The 24,629-nt window shown below is 54.4% G+C and overlaps 1 protein-coding gene and 2 non-coding genes across 3 annotated transcripts; 1 reads left to right on the top strand and 2 right to left on the bottom strand.

The window, feature by feature from the left end:
• Window positions 1–9,259: 9,259 nt before the first annotated feature.
• LOC127020915 (uncharacterized) lies at window positions 9,260–14,614 on the bottom strand. The gene is made up of 3 exons (XM_050903735.1): window positions 14,548–14,614; window positions 11,546–11,666; window positions 9,260–10,681 (listed from the first exon to the last, which is right to left on the bottom strand). Exons 1-3 carry the CDS (start codon window positions 14,612–14,614, stop codon window positions 9,496–9,498), a joined length of 1,374 nt encoding a protein of 457 aa, XP_050759692.1. The 3' UTR covers window positions 9,260–9,495.
• A 9,277-nt stretch (window positions 14,615–23,891) lies between these two features.
• On the top strand, window positions 23,892–23,974 carry TRNAL-CAG (transfer RNA leucine (anticodon CAG)). The gene has a single exon. It is a non-coding gene; the product is annotated as a tRNA-Leu (tRNA).
• A 153-nt stretch (window positions 23,975–24,127) lies between these two features.
• On the bottom strand, window positions 24,128–24,210 carry TRNAL-CAG (transfer RNA leucine (anticodon CAG)). The gene has a single exon. It is a non-coding gene; the product is annotated as a tRNA-Leu (tRNA).
• Between the last annotated feature and the right edge of the window lie 419 nt (window positions 24,211–24,629).

A 24,629-nucleotide genomic window follows, 5' to 3' on the forward strand; every position in this document is an offset into this window, starting at 1 on the left:
CTGGAGACGGCTGGGTGGCTTGTGAACTCCCCGGGGACCATTAAGCAGAAATGTGGTGACCGCTGCTGCCACCAGCCCTCTGCGGCTCGAAAGCTGCAAGATGTCAAATACTGCCAGAAATTGCATCACATTCCATGCTGTTCCTATGGGGAGGAACACGAGTTTTCCACCAAAAATCCCTGTTTATTGCTGGGAAGTGTGCGGTGAAAGGAGAAGGGGGTGCAGCAGAGCCCTCCCTTGCAGATGTGGCTGGCTTAACCCCTTGGCTTCAGGGCAGGGCAGGAGGCTGAATCAGGCTGAGGGAAGTGGAAGGAAAAGTTGGTGTTGAAAGTTCTTGGGTGTTTTTCCAGCACCTTCCTCCCTTCGCAGCCTTGAAGCCTCCCGGATCCTGCAGGGACCTGCAGAAAGGGGCTCAGCCTCTCTGTGTTAACTGGGGGACAGCTTCTCCCCACTGTGCTCGACTCCCCCTTCCTCACCCGGCCACTCAGACCACCGGCCCCTTCTGCAGGTCCTTGCCAGGCACGCACAGCCCCTGCTCTGAAGCTTATTTCCCCATTCCCTCTTTTTTTCCCAGGCCGTAAGTGGATGCATGGAGCAGCAGGGTCCCATACAGATCCCCGGGGCACCACCGTCCCCCCTCATCTACTGTGAGCTACCCAAGGGGCCACCTCAAGCCCTTCTTCACATTGGCACCCCCCCAGTCACCCTCTGCCCCTTTGGAGCAGGACATTATGCCTGGGACTGTGTCATCCTTGGCTGCCTTTTAAAAAACTTGGGGGGAAACCACCCAATGCTGAGAAGTGTTCTGGTCATGCCCAGGTCTCCTCAACCCCAGCTGCAGCAGGAGACACATCTCCTGCCGATGAAGGCTCAAGGAGCCCAGGCGGGGTATGCTGAGGCTCTTCCCAACCTAGCAGAAATGATTAAAAAACATACTCAGACCCTTGTAGCTGCTGTGCTTTGGCTCAGCTCCTGCGGAGAGGAGTCCCTACGTCTCAAAAGCATGACTTGGCCCAGGAGGAGCTGGCATGAGGCCACCCATGCTGTATAGCCACCAGAGGACTAAAAATAAAGCATTTCTAAAGAGGTCCCACAACCCCTAAGGACAGTGCGGTTCCTTCCTGCGTGTGTTCAACCCAGCGGCTCAGTGTCTCCCTGGGCTGTGATAAACTCCTCGTGCCCTCCTGCTGATCCCTGAAAGCATCTTTCCTTTCTCCCACAGCTTTGCAGGTGCTTCCTTCCCTTCTCGGCCACCTCCCCACCTCTGCTCTGCCCCAGGCTCCCTTCTTGCTGGCCTGGTTTCGGCTGGGACAGGGTTAACTCTCTTCTCAGTAGCTGGTACAGTGCTGGGTTTTGGATTCAGTGTGAGAATACTGTCGATAACACGCTGATGTTTCAGTTGCTGCGAAGTAGCGCTTATCCTAAGTCAAGGATTTTCAGTTTCCCATGCTCTGCCAGCAAGCAGGTGGGCAAGAAGCTGGGAGGGAGCATGGCCGGGGCAGCTGACCCGAACTAGCCAAAGGGGTATTCCATACCATAGAACATCATGCCCAGTATATAAACTGGGGGAGTTGGCCGGGAGGGGTGGATCGCTGCTGGGGCATCGGTCAGCGGGTGGTGAGCAATTGCACTGCGCATCACTGGGTTCCCCCCCCCCTTTTTTTTCCCTTTTTTTCCCCCTTTTTTAGATTCCTTTTCATCACTATTATTATATTTCATTATTATTATTGTTAGTATTATATTTTACTTTAGTTATTAAACTATTCTTATCTCAACCCACAAGTTCTGCCTTTCCCGATTCTCCTCCCCATCCCACCAGGAGCGGGGGGGACAGACAGGGAGTGAGGGAGCGGCTGTGTGGTGCTTGGCTGCTGACTGGGGTTAAACCACGACACTTGCAGACTCACGTGCCTCTCCAGGAGCCTCTCCCCAAACCTGGGCCACTGCTGCCAGGACCGGAGTAGCCTCCCATCCCATGGAGACCGTCCCAGCAGGCAGCCTTTTGGAGACCACGACACTCTGCAAGCTGCAGCCAAACTGGCAACGCCAAGCTGGGGACATGGGCCGTATTGCTGCTCTCGATGCAGAGCATCGTTTTTGTCTTGCCTGTGGCATGCACAGGAGCAGGGCCACCAAGCGCAGGTGGCATGATCCTGTCATACCCATGGCAGATGTCCTCAAGCTGGGGGAACGCAGGCTCCCCGGCAGCCATGGACCAAGGGAGCGCACAGCCTGCCCTAACCACGCCTGGGGCAAAGCCACCATCCAAGGGCTGGGCCCTGATCAACGCAGAAGGATTTTGGGGATGGATAGGCATGGTCTTGCTGCAAGCCCGTGGCGTGTCTCCCTGTGGCCTGGGGCTTCACCTGACCACTCCTCAGCTATGGGAGATGCTTTGGGTGGGCGGCCAAGGGCAGCACATAGTGCTGATGGCTGAACAAGTACAGGGGCACCCAGCAGCCAGGGTCAGGGAAGAGGGAAGACTGCTCTGGATGGAGAGGACCTTGAGAAGTAAAAACACTAGTAGGGGCCTGCTTCTGCAGAGTTGTGCTTGCTTATCTGGCAGAAGATCTGGCCTGGGATGCTCTGCTTCCCCTTTCTCAGGTTTTCAAGCCATCGCTATCGCAGCCAGAGGAGTCATGATTCCCTGGAGACTCTTCGATGTTTATTCTTTTACTTTTTGGGCAGGGAAAGGCCAATGTGCAGCCATTAACTGATGAGTGCTGGAAAGCCCCACTGCTGGCCCAAGTTCCCTTTTCGTTTGAAGGGGCTCTGGAGAATTTGCTTGTTTACATAAAAAATGAACAGCATCCTCTTGATTCTGCAGGAGGAAGAGGAGGGAAGCTTGGGGGAAACCTCAGGCGCAGCCTTTGCCGGCACTGGTGCCAGTGTGGGGAGGAAGGAGCTGGGCAGAACAAGCCCCACGCTTGGAAATGGGGTCTCAGCAGATAACTGAGCACACCCAGCTGTGCTGGAAAACACAGCCACACGGTCATCGTGCTGCTTGGGAAAGCACAGGCTCCGCGCTGCAAAAGCAGCTGGGCTGCCAAGGCAGGAGAGAGGTGGCTGAGCGTCACCTGGGCATCACCCAGTGCCTGAAACTTGTCCCCAAGGAGGTGGCGGGAGGGTTAGGAATAAGCTTTTCCCTATTATCTTCTGTTCTACTCAGTCACTTTGAGTCTTCTCCATTTACAATATGAAACATTCTAGTGTTTCTTCTATTAAAACCTCAGCTTTCTGAGTGTAAAGCCCCTCCACATTTCTTTGGGGTGCTCACTCCAAGGGCCTCCCCAGCTCTCTTTTGAAGCTCTGCTTGACTCAGGATACAATCACAAACCAAAGGCGATGCTCTCATCTCTTCCCGGAATCAGCGCTCACCCTGCAACGCCAGGTACGACCGTGCCAGGTCCTGCAGCCCGGACAGACGCTTTAAAAAAGAAGAAAACGAGAGTCTCTTCCCAAGCCTGCTTACTACAGCTAGACACTGGGGACCACCAAGTACTGGAAGCTGGTGATCCATGCCGCATCCTGTGCGGTAAGTCCTGCCCGGCGTCACGAGATCACGGAGGCTGCAGGAAGGATGTGTCCAGGAGCCCTTCCTCAGGGGGTTATCTGCACTGAGTCACTGGGCACGCTCACCCGCTGGCACAGGGGACAGAGCAGAAACTCACCGCGGCCGGGCAAGGGAACCCCCACCACGACGGCCGAGCAGAGAGGCAAGGGAGGATGCGCCTGGACCAGAAGCTGGAAATGGCCACTTCACTAAGGAAGAGAAAAAAAAAAAAAAAAAAGGGTATGTGATGCCAGTTTTCTCAAATGCCCTGAGAAGGAGACATTTTTCCACTTTTCTCCAGTGACGTTGATCAACTGCCTCGAGGTTAAGTGAGGGATGGATCTGGGGTGTCAGGAGGAGCTTGCTGCTCCCAAGGGAGACTCTGTGCTGGAGAGGCTTCTGTGTCAGGTCGCAATAAGGGGAAATGATGCTTGGTGAGGACTTCAGCCTTCTTTTTTCAACCGTGACCTTTTTTGAGCTCCTAGAGTTAAAGACAGCAGTGGAGAGCTGCTTCAGCTCAGCTTTTAAAGCAAAGCTGTGATAACAGAAAAAAAATAGGACATGGATGCAATTTTAGCCTAATTTTTAGTGATTTAATTCTGAACAGAATTAGCCCTGATTGATAGATCCAAGGAGGCAATAGAACAAGCCATGAATTGACTCATTCCTTAGTTTTTAATTAGGATAAACCCCAGTAATCAGAAAAACAAATTCAGTTGAAAGAATGTGATGAGAAAGATATATTAAGGTCCCCAGATATTTGTAATAAAAAAGTATTTGTGTCGACTGTGGTCTGAGTTGGCAAGCTGACATCACGTCCCTCCTTGGAGGGCTCCTCTCACTTCTTTCTATTATTTTTTTCAAATTATTTGCTTTGTGGCCTTGTAGCTCACCTGGCAGAATTGAGGGGTGCTTCAGAAATGAAGCTTCCTCCGTCGCCTGAGACGGTCCCTGAAGAGGTGTGACCCTGGAGAGTCCTGACAACCTCTGTTTACCCAAGGCGGACTTCAGCTACAAGAGCAGCCCTCGCAGTGACGTGAACAGGGACACAATCCTCGTAAAAGCGGAGATTAAGGAAACGCAAAGCATGGAAGAACCACAGCCACACACAGCAGAACAGCGGCTGTGCAACCGGAGAGCCAAAGCAGCTAAGGGGACATCCTGCTAAGCCAGCATTATGAGCGTGGTGGTACATCAGCTTGACCAGAGGTTGCCCTAAGCACGAGCCTGCTTACGCAACATTTCACAGAAAAACCGCAACACTGAGCAGGGGCAGACATTTCATAAGTCACAATCCAAGTCTCAAACCAGAGAGGATGGAGACTGCAGGGTCTCTGCTTCCCAGGAATAACCGTGCCCCTCACACACCACCCTGGAGAGAAGTCAGGGCTTGGAGAAGACAATGGCAGAGGTGTCTCACTGCCAGGTCCAGACTGCAGAGAACAGTGAGCGGGGACAAGCCAGGAGCCAAGGGTGACCCCAGCACAGGCAGTGTCCTCACCAGTGAGGTGAGGTCCCACAGGGTCTGAGCATGGGGGGCAGAGCCAGGTGCTGGTAACAGGGTCCATCAATGGTCCCAGAAACACTGAAATGAAGAACCAGATCCAGGATCCATTTGGGAGGGTTACGGGGTGTTCATTCAGCAGCAGGAGATGGGGACAGAGACAGGGCCGCAACACCAAAGGGTCCATCCAGCCAGAGGACAAGATACCTACAGCATAGGTCCAAGGTCTATCCAAGAGACAGGGCCAGAGCCAGGACATCAGACCAACACTCTTACAACACATCCAAAGCAGGGACTAGAGGCTCAAGCCTGAGCTTAAATGGGGCTCTTGAGCCTTGGGAAGAGGGTGGGGGGGGGTGAGTCCATCCACAGATGAGGCTGGTCAGGGTCATTAAGGCCAATTAGTGCCCTCAAGGCCTGCCACCATGCCATCTGATGGATCCTGAGGGAATGTGAAGGCATGGAGGTGAGCCTGTGTGGAGTCCCAGTGACTCCTTGTTCTCATAAGGTCAATCAAAACAGCTGGCTAACGAAGTGGTGGAGAGGGTTTGCACCGATGTGGAGTTGGAAACCAAAGATGTGGGTCAGCAAGGGACCAGAAGGGGCACACCATGACCGTGGGCCCCTGTCTCCTGTGGGTTGGGGGGAAACCTCGAGGCAGAAGCACGTGTCTTGCACACTAGGTGCAGAAGGCAAGCCTCGTCCCACCTGAGCATGACAGACTTGGCATTAGTTATCTCCTGGGCCAAATTCTACACCTGAGGCAGCCCACGGACCTCCAGGAGGAGCACGGGAAGGGGCACGGTCGGACATCCTTCGCACAAGGTCTTTCCCTGCGCTGTCAGACACAGAGAAGCCAGGGAGCAGCAGCAAAGCCGGCGAGCGCGTGCCACCAGCCGGCCGAGGGACCAGGCATCCAAAAGCTCCCTCCGTGCCCCGGAGCCGCAGCCCCTGAACGGCCCCGTGCCAGCGCCTGCGCTCGCTCTGCATGTCGGAAATGATTCATCGCTGTCGGGGCTGACTTGTTTACACAGCCTCCTCCTCCCTCGCCCGCCCTCTCCCCATAACAGAGAGGAGAAAAGAAAATTAAAAAAGTGCTGTTCTTTCCACAGAGCTTCTTATCCCCAAAATGACCTTTCTGGCCTGGTGATTCATCTGGGGGAAGTTTTCACAGACCTTGCCATCTTCTCAGCACGCCGGCGGTGCCGGAGCACAGGGCAGGGCAGCCACATGGCACAGGGCTGGGGCATGGCTGGGACGAGGGCTCCTGGGATGCAGGGGAGATGCTCATCCCTGACCCTCTTGCTCCTTCCAGCTCCCCACTCCAGGTAAGTCCCTGGGCACCGACCCTTGTATTACGTTGCCTTTCCCACCTCTCCTCCCTGACACTAGAGAGGAGCACACAAGGGCAGCCCAAGCTCTGGCTGGAGTGGGAGAGGTACTAGCTCAGACCTTGGCCTCTTGCCCCCTTCTAGAACAGACTTGGAGCATAACGTCTGTTTTCTGTGGGTTGCTGTTTCGTCGTAGCTTTGCTTAAACAAAGCAAAAACCCAGCTGTTTTTTCAGTATTTCCTTAGCAGGATGGGAAATGCGACCCCCTGTGAGCAAATATATTCCCTGCAAATTTTTGGCAAGACCGAAGCCCTTAAAAAGTGAAGAGGTGGAGCAATAGCCCGGCCGCATCAGCTACACTGGCTTTGCCATCTCTCAGTGACGCTGGGATTCCCCCCACGGTGTTTAATCATATGCCTTCATCTCCCCACCTCCGCAGGGACAAGGCTTGGTCACCCAGCCCTGGGCTGAATCCCCTGAGGACAAGAGTTTTTAACACAAGGACTTTATTACTTTTACTTCTAAAAAAAGGTACAGAACATATATCTCGCGCACACACTCATATGTACTTGATACACAAATGAATCAGAGCTTGTAACAGTCACCGCGCTCTACAGCAAATGACACTTTAAGCCCCAGGAACCGGTGACACCCCCAGGCTCCCTCCCAGACCGCCCATCGCACAGCGTAAAGCGACGAGGAACAGCGGTCCCCCCCAGCCCTGGGTTTTAGCTGCCCCCCAGGCGGGGTGCCAGCACCCTGCCTGCTAACAGCCTGGTAACAGGAGAGGGGAGGAAGGCGAGCATGAGGACGGATCCAGGCTGGAGGTGCAGCTCCTCCTGATGAGCACCAGCGTGACCGTGGCAGCTGGAAGACGGTGGGAGCCAGCCGTGGAGCTGAAACCGGTGTCCTTACAAATACTGTGGTGGGACTTGAAGTGATCAGATCTGCCTGGTGCACATTCATCTCCCCAGCATCGCTCCAAGCCGAGGACTTCACCCGTAGCCAGACAAGACAAGTGTCCCACCATTTGCTGTAGCGCCTGGAGAGCGACCCAACTCCCACGAACATGCACAAGCCATCCAAGACCAGCAAGAAAATAGACAAGGCACAGTGTTTTCCAGAAAAGTCTCAACGCCACAATGCTTCAGTAGCAAGGACAGGACATTACATACATTCAAATGGCTACAAAACTTAACTACAAAAATAACATTTCTAGTGCTTCATATAAAAATAATGCCATAGTACACCGCCTCACGAACTGGGAGGCCACGAAGCCCAGCCGTGCAGGCGTGGGGCGGATGGGGAGGCGGTGCTGACAGCCCCTGATTTACCCTCCAGGTAAATCAACCCCAGCCAGTGTTACATAGCTGCACGGGAGTGCTGCTGCACAAGGAGGGGTTTCACCCCAAATTCCTAATTACAATTAATCTGATGATTGCATTCTGTACTTGCAAAGCCCAAGATGAATCCTTGGCTCCCCTCAGGAGGGGAGGGATTGAATGGTGGCAGAAAACAAACGCTCTTGCAGTCTATCCTCTCCACCTCCAGGGCTGGCTGGATGCGATCTGACGGATCTAATAGGCCGCCTTCCACTAGCTCTGTTTTACAGCTGGCCCATTATTTTTGCTTTGATTATCTTGCTTATTATGTGTTTTTGCTTACTTTATTCTACATGCATATTTATACTTTGGGATCTGATCCACTGAGGTTGGTTAGAGGAGGATCTGACCCTTGATATGTAGCTCTACATATCAACCTACAAAGCATCATATCACGAAGACCTTTACGTGCTCCAGCAAAATTCATACTGGAGTCGATGTTTAATAAGGGCTTTCAGGAACTGACCACAGATAAAAGATAAGGCTTACATACAGTAACATCTAGATGTGTAAAAATCAAAACCAATTTGGGTTAAAAAAAAGACTGGTACTGTTACGGAGCTTTAATAGCCCAGTGATCCGTGCTATCCAAAAAAGAAAAACTAAAATGCGGCTGAAGTGTAGGACCATGAACAGGCATTTTGTGTTTCTTTGTGGATCAGCAAGCATGCTTATTTCTAGAGAGAATACAGGACCAGAAGGATGGTACATCTGCTGTGGTGGAGTAATTCCTATACGACTAAATCCAGAATTGCATTTAGGTCCTCCAAGAGAGCAGCTCCTGGGTTTTGTGCTGGCAGAGAACAGCAAAAACCCTCCAATGTTATCACAGGAAGAGCAAAATTATTGGGTGACTTCTTGTTTTCTCCCCTGTGCAAAGGCTCATCCACATTATCCTGCCCTGGTGTTGGGCGCAGCTGGACACAGGGCTCATCGGCTGGCAGAAGGGTTTTATTGCAGTTGATTTGCCAAGAACCAGGTCTCAGACTAAATCTGCAAGAAGAAATGCCCATGGCTGTTGGAGAGAAAGGCGGCCTGATTTCAAGGAGGAGATAGATTGCGGGTTGCCAGCTCCTCTGAACGTCAAACCTGTAGCACTGACCTTCAGTCCCCGAATCAGGAGCAGTTTTCGTCACCTCTGGCTGAAAAGCTAGACTACCCCTTGTGTCTCCAGCAAGAGTAAAGGGGTATTTGATCAGCGCGAGGAGAGCCAGCACCCAGCTGATGGCCAGCATCGGTCTTGGTCTGACAGAGGAGCAACCTGAAGTGCAAAGAAGCAGCAGAGAGTTTGTTAAGTGCAAATTGTGTGGTTTTGGTGTTAAGATTGCTCAAGGTGGCTGAGCCCGAGTCCAGCAGCGTGGGTGAGTGGGTGGCTTCTCGGCTGGGCCATGATGAAACGCAGAAAAATTCCCAACAGCAGCTTGGAAATTCACTTCTGCCCACCACCTGGCAAAGAACCACCAAGCAGCTCTAGAACAGCAACAGCCTTTGTACGTAACAGTGCCAGAAGAAAAAAAGCATCTCATTTATTTCCAAAATACCATCATTGGTCAATGACAAATTAGATATATTTTTGGACATTCTGCTCTGCAAAAAAATCCGTTTTTCCCTGGTATTTTTATTCTCTGCCTTGGTTCCTACTGGTCACCAGTTCAGCATAAACTTAGCTTTCCTGCAGCAACACACACATAGTTTAGGCCAAAAATGTCCATGCCATAAAGCATTCAGATTACTTCCATTGGATAGACATTGTTTTGATGCCCCTCCTTCTGGTAGAGCAAGCCCTGTACCATTTCTCTTGACATTTCTTCTCTTTTGACTCCAAATTTTAGATACAGCCATACAACGGCAACACTGCAAGCCATCAGACCACCTACCACAGAAACTGGGATGACAAAGTGAGATCTTGACAAGAAGCTGGGAAGAGGCAGATCGTTTGGTCTTTCTGTAGTCATCTGCACTCTGGCTTGGCCTGAGAACACTTGACTAATAAAAACTAACATCTCTGAAGGCTCTTGCTTTCCTACAGGCGATGAATAATCAAATGGTTTAGTACCAAAAGCATCTGCAGAGGAACTGACCGCCTTGGTATGGACAGAAGGACCTTTGTCTGTGGCAGTTGTGGAGTTTAGAGTAGAGACTGAAGTAGTCGCTGGTGGAACTGGTGTGGCTGGGACTGTGGCGATCTCCGTGCTGTCCAGGATCGAGGCGAGATCTGAACTAAAACTGCTAGAAGCAGTGTCTGGTGCATTGGCTCTTGCACTTGTAGGGTCCAGGGGTTCATTTGTAGAAAGTACAGGATGGTCTGATCCTTTAGTAATGGCCACGGGGTCTGAATTTGAGCCAGGAGAAGTCATGTCTCGAACATCAGCCGTAGCATTTGCAGGATGTCCTACAGGTTCTTCTGTAGATCCTATGGCATTGTCAAAGCCATGCACAAGAGCCGTGGGAGGTGGGGTGGGCTGGCTGGAGACCACGCCTGGTGCAAAAGTTGTTGAAGGTGCAGGGGATTTTAAGGAATCTCCATTTGCTTCTGGAATGACTTCAGAGCGGGCAGCAACTTCCCACATCACAGAGGACGATCCTGGAGGGAGCAGGGTGGTGTCCTGCGTGGCTGGTGGGGACTTGCTGGACACCTCCGTCCTGGCAGCAGGAGCATGTATTCTCTCCAAAACTGTTGTGCCAGTCCCTTGGGAAAAACTAGTTGGAGCAGTGGCTTGAGCTGGAGCTGTTACTATAAGACCAACATGTTTCTGAAAAACACCGGGGTCTTCTGGTGCTGCTGCTGAGATGGCATTACGTGGAAGTGGGGAGGCTGCGGCCTTTTTCTGGTCCAGTTTCTTTACGATCTTCTTCACCCATTCTGCATCTGGATCTGCACAAATCTCCACGGACTTCAGAGTAATAAGTCTGAAAATAAAAAGGGATCACTTACTGGATAAAGACAACACTATTTTAGATGATCAGCGTGCTGGGAAAGGCATGCAGACAGCAACACTGACTCTCTCAAGCCCGTAGCAAACACCACCCCCTTGGATGGATTATTTATTGCAGGAAAGGCAGGTGCCTCTGAGATCTGACTGAATGAGGAACATCTGAACGTGACTCATGGGTGAAGGGTTTCCCCCTCAGAAGTTTTTCTCTTTTGAAAGCATTGTCCTGATGTTTGGACGCAGTGTTTGCTTCCAGCGCTCAGAGCAGGAAGCTCTGCAGGCACCAGCTGCCCAGGGGCAAGCACACGTGAATTAAAAAAACCCTCTGATTCACTGAGATGAGACTTTCCAAGGTCAGCCCAGCAGGTTCACTTCAGAGCAACGTCCTGGGCTGCAATAAAGTGGTCTCGATGGTGCCTCATCTTCAGGGTAATTTGAAAACAACAATTATCCTGGGGAAAAAAAAATGTAGCTTTTCTCACCTCCAGACAAGCTCACAAGTCTGAGTCTGCCTCCAGAGAAAATACCTGCTTTCACAGAAACACATGAGCTCTCGCCCTGCGTGCTTCCACTGCCCCGTTCTGCCAGCAAGTCCGTCCATCAGTCCCTTTCCCCATCCGTTTATCCCGGTCTCACTCTGCGTGAGCCCCTGATCTCGCTTGGAGGCTGTCGGTCTTTAAATAGGGAAAAAAACCCCACCCACCCTTCCAATAAATACCAGCGTTGGCTCTGTTTCCAAATTGCTCCTTGCTCCGAAGCAAGGGCGTTTGCGGACGGGCCAACGCTGAATCGGTGTTGGAGGGCGTACGGCAAGGGAGGCAGGCGGTGGGGCCGTGCTTACATGACAGCTCGTTTGGTGCAGCGGGGTTCGGTCAGGCGGTAGCTCCTTATCCGCTTCGCCGCTATCTCAGATGTAAAATGCCTGCACTCTATGGAACACTTCAGAGGTGCTTTGGGTTGCCCTGAAATAAAGTTTTCAACATATTAAACGGCTTTTTATTAGGTACTATAAAAACCGGCACTGTTTCTTTTTCCCCTTCTCTGGGGAGGAGTCCAAAGCTTGCCATGAAAGTTGCCAACCCCTGCCAAAATGAGATGAAGACAAATCCCGTCAGGGCCGCGATTGTTTGTATGTCACCCAAAGAGGTGACAAGATACCCAGACAACTGCAAAAAAAAAGCACTGTGAAAATTGCGGGGCTCTTGGGACACTGTTGCAGCTTGTCTCATAGGATGTGCGAGCACTGGCTGGAGGTCCTCTGTGCAAGCACTTGGACCTGCAGGTCCTCTTCCCTTTGGGTCGCAGGAGGACTGCTCTCAGCACGGTGCCCAGAAGACACATTTCTTTATCCCCAAAAGACCTGCTGCAACCGTCACCAACAGGCTCTTGGTGCAGACGGCGCAGATCAGAGGGCAGGATGCTTGTCCTCTCCTTATCTGGATCAGTCATATCTCTTCCTCCGGTGGGAGTTCCCCTCCGGGCGAGCATCCTGCCTCTCTCTTTGCAGGTATGGGGTCTCTGAACGCCACTTGGACTCAGAGAAAGGGTGCAGAGAAAGAACCTTTTGGTGAATGATACATTGCTCCCATAGATATCTCAGCAGCCCAGCTTCACAGCACAGTTTCTCACCAAACATCTCTTTTCCATCTCCACCGGAAAAGATGGTTTTCATTTTGCAAAGTGTAAAAATGAAACCCCACTTGACCCCTTCGAGGGGCAAAGCCAGTCACACCACTGGGGGCCCTCCATTCCCGCACCTACCCCCAGCCTCCAACAGCAGGCGTTTGCCAAGGGAGGGGAGGTTGCACAACGCAGCCTGGCAATTTGTTTCTGACATCCCAGGGAGCAAGACTTCGAAAAACAAGCCCTGATTTATCTGAGGCCCCCTGTGAAGAAAGGAGCTGGAGTCTGGTTTAGATCAGGCAGTCTCTACAAAATGTTGTCTCAGATTCCCAAACGAATTTGGTGAATTTGATGCAGTTCAGTTGGGAATGATCCAGCCACTGGCTGCAAGAATGAGCATCGCTACAGGAGCACCCTCAGTTCTTTTGATCCATTTACTGGGGAAACCCATGGTTGCAAAGAAATCCCAAGCAAACGCTCCTGTGGCCCCTCTACAGAAGCGTATCTCAATCTCTCGGTCTCTGTAATGTTAAAGCAAAACTCTTTGTTCACACAATAATGTCTTCTGGGGCACTTTAGGGTCAAGAATACCCGCTCAGCGGCGACTGACTTCCCAATTAACTCTCATTAGCCAGAGGACATACTGCTGGCATCCTCCACTTTCAGGAGCACTGTTCAACAGAACAGGCACAGCAACAGGAGGGCCAGATCCGTCCCTGTGGGCAGTCGGGGAGGTGCGTGGCAGGGAGTAGTCAGGGACTGCTCCCAAAGGCCCTTCTCCTCTGTTAACCGTTAACTGATTTCCCAGTTATTGGCACCAAAGCAAATGGTTTGCAATTAGCTGAACTCCTGGTGTGTTCTTCCCAGAGTGAAGGAGCTTGGAAAGCACCTTCCAAGGAGAGAGCGGTGTCGCAGGGAGCACGGAGCCAGCCCTGGTGGTCCCCCTCCTCCCGGGGCATGCAACTCCGCTTCTCCGAGCTGTATCTGAGTCTTTGCCAAAGGGACCTCAGGGACACCTGGGATCCGGGTGTTTATCCACCCAGGACCACCACTCCTCGGAGGCACCGCTCTTGGGAGCCATTGGTACCTGCTTTTCAGCATGGTTCCTCAAGAGACCCTGGCCAGGGAGCACCATCAGCCTTTCTTTCTGCAGAGCCAGCCTGATTTCATCACTTTAGAGGAGATGGATGCTTGGCCACGGGTGAGCAGAGCTAGGCAGTGCCGAAGCAGGCAGCGGGTTCCCCGGGCAGGGTAAGCTGCCCAGTGTCCCCGTTGCCCACTTTACTCAGGTCAGCCCTGGAGAACCTACCCGGAGGTGTGAGGAGAGGAAGAAGCTCCATCCCCAGCTGCCCTTGCTGTCCTCCCGTCTGCTGGCAGCAGGGCACAGATCTTAAGGGCTCTTTGCCCCTCTCCCTTCCAGCGGTGGGAATAGATCATCCCTTTGTCCTGGGCAAAGTCCAGCTTTGCCTGCGCTGCTGAGAAGCTGGCTGCCAGCCTGGCAACCCGCCCTGCTTAATTGCTGCCTTGAGCAGCGATCACTGGTCTGTGCCATAGATGATTTAAACCGAGAGCAGCCCAGGGAGAGGTGCGCCCACCTCCTCCCGGTCCTCCGGCCCCGCTCAGCACCACCCCGGAGCACGCAAAGGTCTTCATCCAGTGAACAGGAGAGCGTTTCCCACCTGTGGGCGTGCGCATGTACACACACACACACACGTACGCACTACACACACACACTGCACGCACGGGCACTGGAGCTGCAGACGACAGCACCCCCCCACCTCGCAGCGATGGGAGCACCAGCATCCTCAGGACAGGGAGCCTGTGCTGACACCCACCCTTGGACAGGCTGCGGTCTGCCCCCATGGCATGTCCCTAGGGGACATGAAAAAAGGGGAAAATAAGTGCATTACGCTTCTTTTCTAATACGGATCATCAGAGAGTCTCTCCGACACTCTCCCCACTTACCCTCAGGAGTGACAAAAGCCGTCACGGGGCTGCTCGGACTTCCCCGCTGCCAGGATTGTCGCCGTAGGCTCCCCCCGCCCCTTCCCAAACCCAGCCTGATCCTGCTACGAGATCTCCCACAGCCCACAAAGGTCCCTTGGTGCCCATACCCTGATCCAGCATCGCCTTCCCTCCCCCCCAGACTTCACCAGCCCCTCGTAAACCTGGCTGCTCCCCTGGGGAGCGCAGGGAGTGACAGGCGGAGCTGTGGCTCACCTCCAACCAGGGTCGCCAGGCACAAGACCCTCAACACAAACAGGATCTGGAGAGAAACAGCCTTCATGTTCCTGTGGTCGGCAGTCGCAAGGGCACGCAGGGAAGGATTACGGGCAGTATTTCCCGCTCCTGACTGCTTATTGCATCCTCTGGAGCAACACAGCTGCCGCAGCTCATTCCAGGATTATAAAGCCCCAAGACGGGGTTTCAGCGCTTATTTAGCTCCCCCGCACGCGCCTCAGGGTGACGACAGAAGGCGGAGGGAAGAGTGGGACAGGGGAGGGAATATCGCCTGCTCCGGAGCTAGACGGCTCCTGGAATTCCCCAGCTGCACTTCCATCAGCTTTTCTTAGCACACACAGAGCAGCTCCAGCCTCCTTGACAAATTCTTCAGGCAGGGACTTTCAGGAGTCAGCTGCTCCATCCTCCTCTCCCACCGATGTGTTTCTTGGCCAGACAGCCTCTGCTAAGGCACCACTCTCCTTAGGCTTGCAAAGCTCTCCCCACCTCTGACCCACAGCTCCCCGATGCCCATTAAGCTCGTTATTTACCCTGACTGCAAAAGCAGCTATTCCCTTCCTTTTTGGCAGCCGTCTTGTAACAGCAGCGTTGGTCATTAGGCCAAAAGAGGCGGAATTTGCTAATCAGGATTACAAGTTCATCAGCTAGCTTGGTGAGTTCACGCCAGGCTGCCTCTTAGGAGCATCACCAAAGCAAGGGGGGAGCAGGAACCCGGTGGTCTCCCCAAGCAGCTCCTTGTTCCCTGGGCATGCTGTCTGCAGCGTGTGCTTGTTACTACAGCCCTGACTTTCGATATACGGCGGGGTCTCAGCCATTCGGGTCTTGTTGAAGCTGAGAGCAGGGGTACGAGATCTGCAAGCAACCAGGCTGGCTTGGGGGGCTTCCCAGCACCAGCACAAAGCCAGGTCTGAAGCGGACATAGCAACACGGCGGTCACATCCTGCACCTTTACTTTCTCTTTCATCTCAGAACCCAGCAGAACGCATAACAATTTCCCCCTGCCAAATCCCTCAACTGAAAGATGAAGATAAGGTCAAGACTGAGACAGTGTGGCTGCCCCTGAAATCGTTTTTCCCCAGAGTTTTCTTAGGGCTGGTGGAAACCTGGCTTCTCTGTGCTGTTGGAAATTCCAACAGTTCCAGTTAGGATTTTATTCCTAAAGAGAGAAAATCCCCAGTTTACATATGATGCTTTTTTAAAACGTTTGGTGAAACTCCCAGCCTGTGACTTCAGCCTTTGCTTGTATTGGTAATAGAAGATAAAACCCATTTCAAGGAAATAAAATTAAATAGTCTGTTTGATCCAGCCAGAACAGAATGTGCTGCGTCTCTTGGGATGTTTTCTGGCCCCTTCCCCAAATGGTGTTTTCTCAGGCTGGGCAAGGCCTTACAGGAAACTTTTATTCCGGGAACCGGCATTGCCCGAGGCCGTCGGGCACCTTGGCTGCTGGAAGTGATGGCATAGCCCATACATGCTTGCATATTCCGTGAAGAAACAGGTTCTGTTTCTTCTGCAAAGGGTTTACTGCCGGCGATGGATCAGACTGAGGAAGGGCTCCAGCACGCGCATGAAGTGGGAGGGTGACTGCTTTGTTTGCTAAAGGCATGACTTGCCGCAGGTGTTGTTGGTTTTAAGGCACACAGAGCTGTTTGGCAGGGTAACACAGCTGCTTTACTTGCGCTGACTGGGCTGGCGGTGATTTTACCTGGTAGGGCACTCCTCCAGGACGCTCTCGGAGACTTCCCTTTGCTCCCAGTGAGCTCGGCAGCTGGATTGGGAGGTGGCATCTGCACCATCCGCAGCAGGAGGGCAGAGGGCAGCTGCAGCCTCAGCGCGGCTCCGTGGGACACGGCAAGCCTTCAAGGGCCGGCAGCGGCGCGGGTCTAAGCCACCAGCAAGCCCTGCGGTTCCCACCAAAAGCGGGATGCCAGAGGCACAGCAACTGGCTCTGATGGGAGCGGGCAGCTCCGACGAGCGGTGACAAACCTGGGCTGTGGCTGGCAGAAAACTGGCATCATCGCTCCCAGCCCGCTTCCTATACCACCCTCCCCGTCCCGTTGCACATCTGCTCCAGCCAGTGCCAGCCGCTTGCTTACTGCAATTCTTTGAGGTCTTGCAGCACTGAAAAACCCAAAGTCAGAGGACCTGCTGTAGCCCAGGAGATATTTCTGCTGTAACTAGCGATAAACCATAGGCTTTGTATTGATCCGATGGTGAAGGATCTCAGGACTTCTCTGGACTCTTCTTGGCTTCAGCTGATTTTAGCTTCTTTAGTTACAATAGAAATTGTCTAGGCAATTGCTGTTGTCTTAATTTGATTTAGTTTTGCTTTAGTTTCTAGGAATGGCAAATAGTTATTCAGCGTGGGTCTGGGACTGTCGATGAAATTGTGATGTGGATGACGGCAGGCAGAGGAGGACACCAGCAATCCCGGTCCATAAACAGGAATCACAGCGCCCAAGCAATGGAGTGTGCAACCCTGCGAGTCAGGGACAACCAGCTTTGAAGGAAACAAAGAGCAGAAAAACTGAGTAACTGGGAACCAGGGAACACAGACTGTGCTACGAAAATGTATGAAAATGAAACCAAGCAGACCAAGACTGAGGAGGAAGAAAGCCCACCATGAATGTCAGATCTCCCAGTGAAGACGGTGGGCTGGGGCAGCTCATCACAGCCCTTCCCCATTCTTCCTTAGGAGGACTGGAAGGAGGCTTCTTGAGGTTACCCGTAGCACCCAAAGGCTCTCTGAAGGGGTGGTATAGCACCAAAGAAAAGCGGTAGATTCTAGAAGAGGGTTGGTTTTTTCCCCCGTATAACTTTAACTGTAGTATGAATAGGAAGGACCTTAGGCTGATCTGAAACACGGATAAGGAAAAAACATGAGCAACCGTACGTCTGTCCACTTGCTGAGTGTGGGCAGAGGGACCACGCACAAGGCACTGTGCACCGTTGGGGCTGGGACTGTAACCTCTGGGCCATCTAACACAGCTCCGGGTTTGATCCTCGGCACCCACAAAAGGACTCGGTGGCTCATGCCGGACGGTTCGGCGTCGAGGCTGGAGTCTGGGCTCTCTGGCTCCAGTTCCTGCTCTGCTCTAAGGACAGTTTCGTATCAGGATGGATGTCCTGCTACTTAAACACTGGCTCTGCCGCAGAGAAAGGGAGAACAAGGTCTGGTGTGGACTGGATGCTGGTGACAGCACAAGGCATGCTCAGACGCCCGATCTGATGCCATACCCCCTAACCTTTGGTTGCTCACTGGCAACCATGAGCCAGGAGCTTGGCTTATTGCTCCAAACCACAGATACCACGGGCCAAAGGGCCGGATCCCGTCTTCCCCATGAGAGACCTGAAAGCAGCTCCAGCATTTCCCACCCACTGCAGCTTTGCCAGGGCTGTTCACAGGCAGGCGCTCGAGCTGCGCAGAGGGTCAAGGTCCTCGCAGGTGGAGGGAACCTGTGACTAATGCCAGGAGAATTGCTCTTGAAGGCTAAAAGCAACTTGACCCTGCAAAGGCAATATGCAAAACAATATGCAAAGAGAACAAGGGCTGTCCTAAACAAACAGGAAACTGCCTCAGAACGCGGCCCATCTCCTACAGGGTGTTTCCATGTTGGAAATTTATGCTCCTTGGCTATTCTTGGTGCCTCGTGCAAGAAGGACTATGCGCTGTTTGTTACAGTAGGTTCGTCTTCCTGGAAATCAAGTGGTGATCGGAGAAAAAGGAAAAGTCAGTGAGACCTAGGAGGCTGTATGTAACCTGGAAGAAAGAGATGCCAGAGCTGATGAGATGAGAATGCTGATGATTACCACTGCATGGTCCGTTCAGGAGCTCCCAAGACCTCAGGAGCGGGTCTTCCTGGAGCAGGGAAGCCCAGCACCCCTGGTAGCAGGTATTAACAGCATCCTTTGCTGTCCACCATGCATCCATGATCTCTGTCCCAGAGGCTTGCTGGAAAGAGGCAGCAGGAACACTTAGCTTTTGGGAAGACCCAGCCGGTCTTGATGCTGCAAAGGAGACAGGCTGACCCAGGACTCCAACTCCAGACATATGATGAGATTCTCTTTCCCCTGCTAACGCTCCCAGCTCCAAGCTGCCTCGTGGCAGCTCATCCTTGCACTACACCCACCTCTCCTCAGTGGGGTTGGCAGCTCAGCCACCGCGCTGATACAATCCCCCTTTACTGCAGCCCAAGAGCATTAGTCTCAAGGCAGCTCAAGCACCACCACTGCGGCAGAGCTTCCACGCTCACCAGAACTGGGCTCCTCCAGTTTCTCTCGAGGAGCGCACATGCAGCGAAGTCTGTGAGCCAGGACGTGGGAGACTGGTGGTGCATGTACTGCAGATGAGGCCAGTGCGTGCAGCCGGTCCCCGACGTGTGGGACCGCATTCCCAGACTTCAATCTGGAGAAACCCCAATGGCTTTTCCAATGACGTGGCACTGGGTGGTATGGCCCAGAGCAGTCCAGAACCGATCCAACAACCTCCTCTCTCCTGGCCAAGGCAACCAGTGCCAGACTCAGGAGATGGTTCCTTAGAGCCAAAAGTGGCCTCTCATTTTGGAGATGCCCTCAGCCTGTGCTTAATGTAGAGCTCTTGAGCTGTTAGTGTAATAAGGGAGAGAATTAAATGACAGGGGATCCAGAAAATCTGTTTGGCCCTGCATGACTTTTTGAATTTTCTCACATTAAAGAACAAGGCAGGAAATGAGGAGCAGATGTCTGGGGCCGTCTGCAGCCAGCGTCTCCAGAGGGGACGGAACAACTCCTATGTGGGAAGTATTGACCAGTGCGGGGCTTGTGTTTTTAAAAAATTGCTTTACTTAGAACACATTTTTTAGAAGAGCAGAGAACATCACACAGGCTTTCACTTCTCTGAACACAATGGCTTCCTCCTTCCTTCCGAGTACGAACAAATTTGGGCTCCAGCACACAGTGTGAAACGCTGACACTGCGTATTTTTCCCCAGTGAGGCAGCCCACAGCTACCGGTCAGCATCCCAAGCCAGCCAGGCTGCGGGACGCGGCTCTTACCCCTGGCAGCATCACACCTGAGCTGCAAGCTGGCGGCTGATCCCAGTGGGACATTACAGGGAAAGGTGCGTATCCGCAGTGGGAATTGGTGCCTCTCCTCGGCAGCCGGAGCAGCCAGAACCGAGGACAAGTCATTCTGCGACTGTCCCATGGAGACTGCCAAGGACTGCAACAGCTGCTGCAATAAACAAGATTTAAGTTGGCTGAAAATATTGCATGCAAAGAAACAAACACAGAGCTGTTTAGTCGGCAACACAGTTAAGCTCTTACTAAACAGAGAAGAGTCCCTTGTCCCCCGCAGAGCGACGCAGCCAGCGTTGCAAGCGCTGGGCCAGCAGCCCCCTATCCTGGGGGGGTCCTTCTCCTGGCAGGAATGGCCAGGTCCCGGCCCCAGCCCTTCGCTCAGGGGCGCAGAGAGCTCCCGCCTGCCGCAGACCCAGCCCTTCAGCCCCATCCGACTCCATGCGTGGGCCAGCACGGTCATCACCTCTCCGCATCCCCACTTCCCACTTCTCCATCCAACGCGTTTGCACAGGAATGCTGCCAGTCGCCAAGAAAGGAGCTTACCCCAAGCAGCTCTTTTATTGCCTTCTCAGAAAGGCTCACCTCTTCCCATCTCCTCAGGGCAGGCAAAGGCCGTGTGCCTTCCAACAGCGTCTGCGGGACAAGTTTGACATGACTTTATCGTTAAGCTGTGATGGTGGGCGAAGGAGAGATCCAGAAAACCTCTCTCCAGCGGTGCTGCTGGGGCTGACCCCCAACGGTGTCTCCATGAGAGCTGGTGGCACCTGCAGGCCAGCCCCAAAGGGCAAGAGGAGCTGCCACGTGCAGTGCTATGACCTGCTAGACCTGGCTGCGCTGGGGCCATGGGCAACCCCCGGTCTGAGCTGAGCCCTCCCATCCCACAAGCTTTCAAATCCCTGACAGTCTCTTACAGAAATGGGACATGACAGCCCTCCAGGCCGGAGCTGTCACCCCGCTCATTCAAGCGGCTCTTTCTGCCAAGCCTCGGCCACGAGCACGCGCCGAGCTCCCCGCCGGTGCCCAGGGATGCACGCCAGCGGCAGCAAACAGCCCCAGGAGCCCGCAGGGCTTCCAACACCCAACAAGCCTTTACATGAACTAGCACAATAAACACATGGGCTGGGCAGGGAAACAAACCCAGACACACCTTTCTCTGCCCAGGCTCTTAACTCTTTTTCAAGCCTTGCTGGCTCAACTGAGAGACCAAGGAGTCACCAGACCCCTTCCCTTCCCAGCTTTTCTGCACCCCATGTTGTAAGAACAGGGTGTCTCCTTCTCCTTTGCTTTTGCCCAGAGCCTCCACGCTCCCGCCGGGTTTCGGCTGTAACCCCATTAGTGACCGGCTCCCTCACCAGCTTGATCCCAGGGAAACAGGCTTTTGCCTTACCCAAACTTTCCTTCTGGGAGCATCATGCCTGCCCCACCACCTGATGCAAGAGCTCCTTGGGCTCCCAATTGGCTGCGGTGGCTGTGGGGTGCATTTTTAGGGTCAATGCCACCGTCTCACCTCCTAACAGAGCAACAGGCTACAGATACTGGCCATTAGCATTTTGGTGTTGGCTGGGGATAGTTAAAAAAGGGGTTGCTGGAGGTAAGGATAAGGGAGATTCCTGCCCTGGGCCATGATTCCTCATGTTAACCTGAGGAGGCAGCAGGGGAGAATCGAAGAAAGCAGAGATGAGGCATGTCTGGGATTCAAAATGATATTCGGGGAACAAATCCCCCCCAGGCCAGAGCCGATCTCAAACCAGGGCTTGTGACCGAAGGCAGTCCTGCTCACACCTGCGTGCCAAAACAAAACGAACCATCTGCAAGAGCTGACATGCCCATGCCCCTTCTCGCTGAGCTGGACCGCAGCCCAGAGACCTCCCCGCGGGTGTCCTCCACGTCCAGCCCCGGCCCACACCTCCAGAGAACCACAGGTTCACCCGCTCCAGGCCGGCGGGGTGAAATACAGGGAAAAGCCCGGCTGCAGGCAGCCAGACCCCCACCCCCGAGGACCCCCAGAGCTATGACACAGGGGATGGGGGAGCAGCGGCAAGTGCTAGAGCAAAGGTTCTCTCCGGGAGGGGTGCAGGGCAGTGGTGCAGCCAGCGCCCGTGAGGCCCCTGGCCACCACCGACAGGCATCCGCCGAGAGGAAAGACCCCTGCCAGCAAAGGATGTGCTGCTTCCCCCGGGGCACTCATCAGATGGCTGATAAAGAACAAAGCCACCCAAAGTGCCCCTGGCTCCTAGCCCGAAGCCAGGGCCCCTCGCTGGCCCCGCCAGCCCGAAGGTGACAGGGGCCATGAGGAAGGGACACGCGTCCTTTCCTGCCCTTTGAAAGGGTCCCGCTCGCCCCGAGGAGCTCACACCACGCTCTGCCGCTCCCCGGGCAAGGCTCCTGCAGAGTTTCCTGAGCTGGAAGGGCCTCTGCCTCTTGCTGCAGCAGACAATGCCATCGTGCGGCACTTATTTCTTCCTCAGCTGAAGCATCCACGCTAAAAATTGCTGCTTCCGCCCTGGAGTTAATGAACAAACCCCTCTGCCCTGCTAAAGTGTTTCCATACCACAGGGAGATCCCCTAGCTGGGTGCTGGTAACTCGGAGCCGGTATGGGTGGACTGGGGCTCCCAAACACTGACCTCCCTGTGGGTCCTGGACACCTCCAGAGGCTGGGCTTCTCCCGCAGGGCAGGAGAGGGACCTCCCGGGACAAGCCCAGCCCGTGGAGGTACCAGGCTCCTGCGGATCCCACCCGGGAGCTGGCTCCACACCTCGAGGGGCCGCGGGGAGGAGATGATTTCAGCACTGCTGTATCATTTCCTGCTTGTTGAGATGCAGCATGTGGATGCAGATAAACATCTCTCCGCTCTGAGGTCGCCGGGACTTTCACCACAGGACAATGGGCTGACCAAAAAGTTAAAAATATAGCTTTCTCTGCGGGCTGTTTATGTGGCTCTGGATGTGTTTTTTTTCCTTTTCCGCCCCGCCATTCACTTCTCCCTCATCTGGCTGCTCTCCCAGCTTGCTTTCGTAGCGACAGCTTATGCAAAGGTGGCCAAGAACAACTCGGAGCCGTACCCATGGGCAGGCAGGGTAGGAAGCTGCAGGCAGGCTCAGTGCAGATCCTTCTCCGAATTGCCAGCTTAAGTATTTCAAGGAAAAGCCGTTTTTGGGGAAGGGTTAAATCAAGCTCCTGGGGAGCGCATGCCCGGCGGGCAGACCCGGGCCTTGAGGCACCCTCTGGGGCTCAGCAGTGGCCGAGGGGGTTTCAGCTGAAGCAGCTCTAGGTGGGATGCTCGACCAAGACCACGTGCCACCTCCCGTCCCGGCACGGTCCGGTCCCGCCTGCCACATGTCCTGGCACCTCCTTCAGTCCCCTAGCAGTCCTCACTTCTCCAGAATACATAATACCACATTTCGTATAAAACCAGTATTAAATATACTCCGGAGAAGCAGCAGGAGCTGCCGAGAGGTGCTGAGAGGATTTGTGTTTTTCCGTAGAGAAATCCAAGCGCTGACTTCTCTGCAACCGGCCCGCGTAGCGAAGAGTCGTGCTCCGTCCCATCCTCAGAGGGACACCGTTGCCTCTTTCTGGTCCCTTTTTTTTTTAAAATAGACAATGAGCAGGTGTACGCTGCGAAGGGTCGCCGTGTTTCCTCTCCTCCTCGCGCTGCCGAAGGTGGCCCAGCGTGGGAGGCTGACTCACACTTCCCACCATTGTGCGGTCCGGCCTGTGGCCCTCACCGGTTCTCCCCCTCCCCGAAGCCCCTGCTCCTGTCCCCGGCTGGGGCCGCGGCCCTTTTCCCCGGCTCCGGCGGGACTTCCCCAGGGTATTTCTGCCGGGAGCTGGAAGCGGTGGTGGCGGCTGAGCTCGCCCTCCCGATTTAGCCGGCTGCGCTGCTTCCCTGGGCCCGGCCACGGCGGTTTCTCTCCCGCGTGGGGAGCACGGGTTGCGAGACCTGAGCAGGGCAGCGGCCGCAAGTTGATGCCTTTGGGAAGATTCCCCCTCCCCCCGTGGAGAATTTGTCACAAACCCCCAAGGTACGGAGCGAGGTTACAAACACCTCTGAGTGCTGCCACTGCGGCCTGCGTGCAGGCGGGCTGCCGGCCCCCGGGCCTGGCGGGAGGGAGGTGCTAGGTCCCCGGCGGCCACAGAACCACCGAGAGGGAGCCGCGGGGGGGGCCCAACCGGCGGGGCCCGGGACCCGCGGCCCCGGGGGCCTCGCCACAGCGGCTGGCCGCGCGTGGTGTAGCGCGGAGCGCGGGAGCTCGGCCAGCGGTGTCAGGATGGCCGAGCGGTCTAAGGCGCTGCGTTCAGGTCGCAGTCTCCCCTGGAGGCGTGGGTTCGAATCCCACTTCTGACAACTCGCAACTCCTTTTGCGGGGACGGTCGCCTTTTGCCGTTAATTAAAATTAATTAGTTAATTGGTTTTAATTGTGGCGCGCCTTTTTTTTTTTTTTAATCGCTCCCCCCCCTCCAAGCAAAACGCGGCTCGCCGGGCGGCGCAAAAAGGAGCTGTCAGAAGTGGGATTCGAACCCACGCCTCCAGGGGAGACTGCGACCTGAACGCAGCGCCTTAGACCGCTCGGCCATCCTGACCCGCCGCGGCAGCCGCCCCCCCGCCGCCGCCTTCCTCCGGCGCCCGGCCGCTGCCACGGCCGCGTCGTTCGCGATCGTCCCGGAGCGGTCACGGTGACCGGGGAGAGGTGCCCGAGGGAAAGCGGGTGTCACCCCCGACTTCCAAAGGGCAACCGGGGAGCTACGGGCCGGTCAGCCTCGCCGCCACCCCTGGGAAGGTGGTGGAACCCCGCGGGAGCCATCCCCAGGCAGGTGAAGGTCATCGGGAGCAGCCAGCGTGGCTTCTCCTGGCGGGGGAGACCAGCTCGATAAACTTCTACGATGAAATTATGGGCCTGGCAGACGAGGGGAGAGCAGCAGATAGTGTCTACTTGGACTTGTGCGGGGCCTTGGACATCATCTCCCATAAGATCCTCCTAGACAAGCTGTTGGTGTCCGGG

Source organism: Gymnogyps californianus, chromosome 12 (genome assembly GCF_018139145.2).
Source record: "Gymnogyps californianus isolate 813 chromosome 12, ASM1813914v2, whole genome shotgun sequence".
Lineage (NCBI taxonomy): Eukaryota > Metazoa > Chordata > Aves > Accipitriformes > Cathartidae > Gymnogyps > Gymnogyps californianus.

What these genes read in the sequence shown, in the direction of transcription:
- LOC127020915 (XM_050903735.1), bottom strand. Translation starts at nt 14,614, where the DNA reads ATGAAGGCTGTTTCTCTCCAGATCCTGTTTGTGTTGAGGGTCTTGTGC. An exon ending in CCTGGCGACCCTGGTTGGAG is followed by an intron (nt 11,667 to 14,547) that starts GTGAGCCACAGC and finishes ACTTTATTTCAG; the next exon opens with GGCAACCCAAAGCACCTCTG. An exon ending in TGCACCAAACGAGCTGTCAT is followed by an intron (nt 10,682 to 11,545) that starts GTAAGCACGGCC and finishes TTTTATTTTCAG; the next exon opens with ACTTATTACTCTGAAGTCCG.